An 8190-nucleotide genomic window follows, 5' to 3' on the forward strand; every position below is an offset into this window, starting at 1 on the left:
GCTGGGCAGTTGCGGTAGGGCTGAGGGCAGGGGTGGTGTTGTGCAGGGGCTGTACATTTGTGGGTGGAGCTGGGGGGTGCTGGGTCCAGGGAGCCTCTGGCCATAGGGAGTCGGGGGTGTTGGGGGAGGGGGCTGTGTGGTGTGGCATAGGCCCACCCCTGAGGGGAAGGAGCATGCTGGCAGCACAGAGCCAGGCAGGCCACTGTGCATCTGGCAACTGCCGGTTTGTAAATAGTGCCCTCACATTGGGAGGAGCAGGGCCTCCCCTGCCATGCCATGCCCCGTTGCCTCTGGCTAGCCCCTCACTCCAGGGACTGACCTCCCCATACCATGCTCCATTGCCTCCATGGGGGCCCACAACAGGTTAATCCAGCCCTGGCAGTTATAGTTCATGTTGTTTGGAATAAAATGCTTAAACAGAAGTAAGTTAACTGACAGACCAAGAAAAAAATTCAAAAGCAGCGAAGTCCCATTTTCAAAAGTGATTTACTAGCTAGATTTATCTAAATATCTCAGTATTCAGGCACATAAATATAAACAAATTAATGGGAATTAGGCACCTAACTCACTTACATGCTTTTGTAAATCTGGCTCTTGGGAGCATAAGTGTCCAAGACCCTGATTTTCAAAGGTATTTAGGCACCTAGCCCTCTTTGAAATCAATGGGCCTAAATATCTTTGAGGATCCTGGCCTAAGTCACTTATGAAAATTGGACTTAGGTACATTTGAAAATTTTACCCGTCATGTTTAATTGTTTCAAATTTAACTTTCTTGTGGTTCTGTTAGAATGGTTTTATTACTGGTTCCCTCATCAGGGAGTCTCAATTCAAAAATGTGTAATCGGGGACCAATATCATAAGTCATTGTATTTAGGTGTTTGTTATAAGAAACTAGTTTCAAAGGTAAGTTGTGGCTATGTTACTTTCATTTATAGAAAAACATATTTAAACATTATTTAAATGAATACTGTAAATGTTGCTGTGACCTTTGGTACTTCAGGTATAACATTTGCTCAGGTAAACTTCCACTAACACGTCAGGTAATGGAATAATGGTTATACCAGGTCCAAGATCATTAGAGAGCAAAGAAAGAGATCATGGAGGCAAAGCAGAGTTGTCAAGAAACAGCTCGTTAGCAGCACCAATGTGGACTGTAAAACAGGATAAGAATAATGTCTTTCAACAAACCTCATCATAAATTCAGATTTGTGTATTTGTGAACAGTCTGCAGCTATACATGCACACAGAATTGTGTACCAGAGAGAGGTGATCCTGGAGCACAGAGTTTTTAAAAAAAGACTTTAGTGAACTGCTATCTTAAAAGTGCTGAATCAACCCCACTGGAGTGTGAAATCCTACACAGGACAAGCACAAAATAGGCAGCTACCCCATTCTGTTCTGCCAGTGTTCAGCTGTTAGCTTCTGAGTGTGAAAGAATAGTTCAGTCTCCATGCCCACTCTGGCCACTCTGCTGAGGTTGCTAATACAGGTGCTTATTGCTGTTAATGGTCTTTGATAGCAATATCCACAGACATTTGCACTGAAACCTACATTTTAAATAGGCCACCAATCAGCCACCAGATGGCAATGATTTTCAGTCACTAATTAAGCCATGCAGATTTGAACCAGTGACCAGAAGATGAAACTCATTTCATGATCAATCCTTTGAGCCCTCCATTCCCACCCTCTCAAGGCCACAACACTGTTTGTACTGTGTCCATCCTTGGGGGTATGACAATAAAAAAAAAAACATTCCACTAGTCATTAGGCTAATGGTTCCCAGTAACATCAGGCATTTTATTTTGTACCATAATAAGAATTTTAAACAGTCTTACACTAAGATAAAGCCAATACACTTTAGGGCAATGATCATACCCTGCTCTAATACATAAATGTCCATTTATGATGATCATTGACAATAAAAGCAAATACACTGCAAGCAACATTATGTTGTAAGACATCATTCTGGCTTCTAGAAATAGAAGCAAGAAGAATATTGCATTTTATCATGAATGGTCTTGGGGAAGAGAGTCTGAGTTTGATGGGCACTTTTGCCATAAATGATTATGTAAATACTTACATGCCTGGAGCTCTCATATCCTCCTCTGGCTCATTGATTTGTGCACTCTCTCATGGGAAGGGGCTATAAAGAGTCATTATGACTCAGCTCTTGAAGCCTTTACTCACAGGAGTAATCCCATTAATAGTAGTGGAACTACTACTGCAAGTAAGGACTGTAGGATCTGGCCTTTTTAGAATAAAAGGATGACGGACCCCTTGGCACTAAAAATATTTATCTTTGTAAATTACGTTTTCCCGCAATTCATAAAACCTACCTGTAGAAACAAATCCCAGTCTAGCATGAATCCAGGAGCTGTGTACATATATAATATCATGAAGCAGAGTCAGGAAAACAGTCATACATTCATCTTTTAAAATGAAAGTCTCGAAGGGAAAGTGTATACAGTTAAGTCAAATCAGCCTGAGGCTGTTTCATCTAGGATGCTATTGAGGAAAACCCAGTTTCACTAGGGGAATAAGTTATGTTTGTGCTATTCAGACAAATAATAAGGACCAAATGAGCACAGACGCACTTACTAATGCACAAAATAGACACCCTGAGATTCACTTAGACCGGGCCATATGGGAGGCAATACATAAAACGATGTAATATCCAATCTCATCCCAACCTCCTCAGCATGTAGATTACATTAGCCTGACTTGCCTTAGACTCTCTCATGCACCTAAATGTAATTTACACCCTTATGTAACAACTCTGAATTTGGTCTCCTGAGTCTACATTGCTGTCACTAACATGCTGGAGGACTAGAAAAGAGGCCTGGAATACAAAATGCAACTAACAGAGTCTAAGAAGTTGTAAGTTACACTTCTGAATCTGATCCTCTGAGTTTGTGGGTATAACTTACGCAGTGGGGAGGATATAAGTTACACCAGTGTCAACACCTTTAGATTCACATCTCAAGTTAGCCCTACAAGCCTATGCCAATCTAATCATCTTTCCACAAAAAACACAAGTTACGCTGTTAGGTTTTTTCTTAAAATATTGCCTCAGAACCCATTTGAATAAAAAATTTGATTAGAAGAAAGCTGTGGGAGGGACTTTGGCTCAGGATCCACCTACAGTAGCTTTCTTGGAACATGCTGTTTGTTGTCCTGCTTTGGTGTCCTGACTTCTATTCCCGGCTCAGCCACTGACCAACCTTGGAGAAACTGAGGCACAGAGAGGGGGCAATGACTTGCCCATCTGTAAAATGAGGATAATGATGCTTACCACCTTTATAATGCACTTTAAGGTTTGCTGATGAAGTTCACTATATAAGAGCTAGGTAGCATTATTATTGACTTCCAAGGTGGGTGCAAAAGCCCATTCCATGGGAAGAGAAAGTGCACAGTAGTCATTTCACAAGCTCTGTTGCTGCCTGCAAAAAACAATATCACTCTGACTCCTATGTAATTCTGTTTGTTTGGGATTTCACATCAGAAGCCCAAATAAAAAGAAGAGAATAAACAGCTGTGTTTTTGCTCTGTGGGTGGGTTTCTTTTCCAGAGGGTTGTACTTTTGCAGTCATGTTTCCTGTCGGAGCTGATTAAGATAATAAAAAATTGCATGTGGTTTTGAAGATATATCTCATAGTGGGCCCAAAAAAAAAAAAAGGGTATGCCCATACCTGGCTATTGTATTTTACTTCACACACACCTGATCCCTACTCACATGGTTCCTTTCAGCCAACCACTGCTTTTTTTTAGAATCTTTCTAATGTCCATGTCTTCAAACATGCAGAAACAGGAGCTACATCATCTTATGTTGATATCAATGAATGTAGACCCAGGATGCAGCCCTCTTGGTGTGGCAGGGTGGAAGAGCCACCCTACACACTGGCTGTGTGTCCACGATCTGGGGCACACAAGAACACTGGTATATGCCACCTCTTGAGCTGCACTGTGCATTCCTTAGCCATAACAAAAGATCTCTTCCATACCAATCAATTGACATGGCCGTTTTGATCTTGATTTCATTCATAGGAGTTTGCTACCTACTATATCAGACTTTGAATTCTCATATCATTGGGAATCTGCTACGACTTATTGTGCTACCCACCCTCCCCCTTCTCAGGCACAAGCTCTGAATTCCAGTTCTGTACTGTATTTACCTGCAGGTCTTGCTCATTGCTCTTTCTTGTCTCCTTTTAGAAAGTGCAAGTTGTTGTGACTGTTTTGGACTATGACAAGATTGGCAAGAACGATGCTATCGGGAAAGTCTTTGTGGGCTACAACAGCACTGGAGCAGAGCTACGACACTGGTCAGACATGCTGGCCAACCCCAGGCGACCCATTGCACAGTGGCACACCTTACAGGTTGAGGAAGAGGTAGACGCCATGCTTACAGTCAAGAAGTAAACAAAAAACAAAAGAAGCCTTTCTGCATTTGCCCACATAGTGCTCTTTAGCCAGTATCTGTAAATACCTCAGTAATATGGGTCCTTTCATTTCCAGCCATGCGTCCCTAACACAGATGAGTGGTACTTAAAATCCTGTTTTAATTTGCACAACTTTAAATGTAGAGAGCCCTCTAAAGGCCTTTCATTTCACCACTGCCCCCAGATCTACTCTTCTTTTAAGCAATATGATGTGTAGATAGAGCATGACAGAAATTATTTATTGTATCACACAGTTGTATATACCAGTATGCTGAGAATTTATTTCTAGTTTGTGTATTTGTATGTTGTAAACGTTTCCTAATCTGTGTATATCTAGATGTTTTTAATAAGATGTTCTATTTTAAATTATGTAAATTGACTGAGATATAGGAGAGCTGATAATATATTATAGGGTAACTATTGTATCGTCTGCATTCCAGCAAAAATTCCAACTTGTAAGGCACTAGTAGTGTTACACTGACATATTAAAGGACAACTTAAATCTGAGCTTTCAAGTGAACCATTTAAAATAACAAGATATGCCTACACAGTACACCTTGGAGGGGTGAATCCAATTTTGTAGACTTCTTTTTCACAGGCAACTTAGCATGATCTGAGCAGCTCCGTGGCTGACCTCAAGGAAGCGTAGCCAATAGATCATTTTTTTCTGTATATATTTAAAAAACTGAAATCATGGCTTTAAACTGACAATTGAGGAAGCAGTTCCATGGGAGATAATTTCACATAACAACAACATGGGGGAGATTGTGTAGGGGGTGGGGGGAATTTCAGCAGTAATGAAATGCTGCTGCATAGAACCATGAAAAAAAAAAGTAGCTCTCCATTATCACCTTTATACAAAATTAACATACTGTGAATTCCAGTTGTGATTTCACATTCTAGGATTCTAATGAGTTTGCACATTAGACTTTGTAACAAAATATTTTATTATACTAACAGATTAGAAGGAATGCAGAATATTTTTAAGCACAGCCGTGTATGTTTATTATACAAGTTTCATGGTGAACAGACAGTATTGTAATCCCATCAAAAGAAGACAAAAATTAGCCATAGTTCTGAATGCACTTCAAAGTAAGCCAAAAGAGAACAGCGAGTGACCTTTTTATATACTATTTATACTTAAGTTTTAATTTGTCCTTTAAAAACAAGTGAAACAAAACAAACAAGTTCAAGAAAACTGAAGCAACCTCTTATGTATACTAGATGCTCGTTTCAGGAGGAGTTTTTAAATGTTTTCAATGTTATTCTGTAGTAAATGGCACTATTATAAAGCTATTAGTCATTCCATAAGAGTCTTGAAAGACTGCTCTGTGTACCACTGTGACTGCCGTGTGTGCTTAGAAATGTAGTTTTCTCAGTGGATAGCAATCAATTTATTCCGTAGTGATATTGTACTAATACTGCCATTCCCTTCTACTGCACTGCCGAAGGAGTGCATAGCACAAGCAGTTCTAGTTACTATGGACCAATTTAGAACTGACACACTATGCGTAGGGCAAGGATGTTATATAGATTGGGATGACCACACAGCATTTTGTCCAGCACTGTGCAATATTCCACATTCCGCCCCCTTCCCCTCCACCCCCCATTTGTAGACAGTTTTGTCTCATGGCTAGACAGCATATGATCTCAGATTATAGCATTTCATCCTGTCATTTTGGGCATTACGTTTTATCTCACATCTCATCCTTTGAGACTTTATTTTACGGACTGTGAATATATTTATAATGCTTTGAAGACTTAGTTCTTTTCAGTACCACTAAACACCAAAAAATGCGATTTTCTTTAAATAAAATAAAATAAAGCTACAGCCTGAAATTATGTTAAACTAAACAAGGGTGTGAGCAATGGAGTCCATACAGAAAAATAAATTCCCCAAGCCCCTCCAAATTTTACTTATGAGGGATAAGGTGTAGCCCTACAGAATTCAGCCCATGTGTAGCAAACCAACCCAACTCTCATTAAATTGGGAAGCACAAAATTGATATGAATCAAAGCACTATAGTCTCTCCTCACTCCAAAATATAAGAATAGCAACACTGATCATTTTTAGAGTTGTTTCTTTTGACGTGAAACATGGAAAAGGTACAACTGAGGCATATTCTGAGATAACATGTGTGAACACAGTAAGTGTCAAGCTGGAATATTTTTTTAAAGGACTAAATCCCACCAGAGAAAGGAACTAGGTTGACAGAGTTGCAGCAAAGAACAGGTATTCAGCTTCATGATATCCAGCTTTAAGTTGTTCATTCAAGAAATTTGCAGGTTCAAACTGCCAGAACCGATTCATTGTGTTAAGGTATTCTTAATGCATTCTCTTCCTACACTGCCAGACTGAATGTCACCAGAGAATTGGTTTGTAATGTACTATGACTCTCAGAGACCGAACCTGCTATATGACCAAGATGACATATTCATCCTCAAAGAAGCCACATGTACCTTTCTGACAAAGCTGTGTAAAGTATTAGAATCTGATGCTGTAGAAAGATCCTAGTTGCCTTTGTGTATATTTACTGCCTGCTTGAGTGTTTCTACATGTGGGTTTTCTCTGTATCTTGTAGAAATGTTTGGGGTGTTTTATCCTGCCATATTGCTCGTGACCCACGAGCTGACAACTTTAGCTGTATTTTACCTTCATTTTTGATGAGGTGGTTTATATTTTGTTTCACTTTGTGTAGTAAATTCCCCAGTAGAGTTGTCATTAAAATAACATACATAGATATTCAATAAAAATGTTTTATTTCCTGTTGATGTCTCAGTGTTTCAACTCTTTTGATTTAAAATAAAAAAGACATTGCTCCCTAATGTTTATGAGCCCAGTCACAGTCTGGCTTCACTCTGATACAAGTGGACAAGTAACCAAAAATCTCAAACTGAACAGCTGCCTGGTCTCTGTAAATATAAGGGCTAACTACAAAGAAAACCTAGACACTGTAAATGTGCTTCCATTACTTTCCAGCAGTCAAGGGCAATAAATTGTTTTTACAGCTCAAGTACTGTTTTCCCAAGTAGTTTGAAGTACTGAGTGTTTATTGGTGTCTACATTATGATTTAGAACTCATACTGCCCCATCAGGAGATGCATTAGCTTCTATACAGAGCCAACAAGTGAGCCCACCCAACTGGCTTCTATCCATTTACTTTGTGTTAAAGTGACAAACATCAGAAGAAATACTCATCTTTTTATTTAATTTCCACTCCAAATAGTGAGGCACTTGACTGAAATATCTGGAGGAACATGACCAGTGGCAACACAAAGCACAGAGAAATGGTTCAGGATCTAAGTAACTCCTTCCAAGAAGAATGGTAAAAAATGAAGTAAGTTTTTAAAGGCATTTAATTGTCATTTAACATTTACAAATATTTATCACTCTGTGGGGTTCCACCTACTGTCATTGCTTTCCTGTACTCAGACCAGGAGATAACTGTTTTGTTGGATCCCACACAGTGGTAATTGTTGATAAATATCTTTTAGCAGCAACCTCTGTATTGCACCACTGTTTACCAAGAAGTATAGTATCAGGGGTAGCCGTGTTAGTCTGTATCCACAAAAACAACGAGGAGTCTGGTGGCACCTTAAAGACTAACCGATTTATTTGGGCATACGCTTTCATGGGTAAAAAACCCCACTTCTTCAGATGCATGGAGTCACGAAAGCTTTTTATCCACGAAAGCTTATGCCCAAATAAATCAGTCTTTAAGGTGGCACTGGACTCCTCGTTGTTCAAGAA

At 39.5% G+C, this 8190-nt stretch overlaps 1 protein-coding gene across 15 annotated transcripts in view; it reads left to right on the plus strand.

Moving 5' to 3' along the window:
* Nucleotides 1-7202, plus strand: part of SYT1 (synaptotagmin 1) — a 514215-nt gene extending 507013 nt beyond the window's left edge. For all 15 annotated transcript variants that reach the window (XM_044979646.1, XM_044979638.1, XM_044979630.1 and 12 more), the window contains one exon: nt 4213-7202. In XM_044979646.1, coding sequence (XP_044835581.1) covers nt 4213-4419 — 207 coding nt within the window. In that variant the 3' untranslated portion in view covers nt 4420-7202. The remainder of the gene's footprint in view (nt 1-4212) is intronic.
* The last annotated feature ends 988 nt before the right edge of the window (nt 7203-8190 follow it).

Source organism: Mauremys mutica, chromosome 1 (assembly GCF_020497125.1).
Source record: "Mauremys mutica isolate MM-2020 ecotype Southern chromosome 1, ASM2049712v1, whole genome shotgun sequence".
Lineage (NCBI taxonomy): Eukaryota > Metazoa > Chordata > Testudines > Geoemydidae > Mauremys > Mauremys mutica.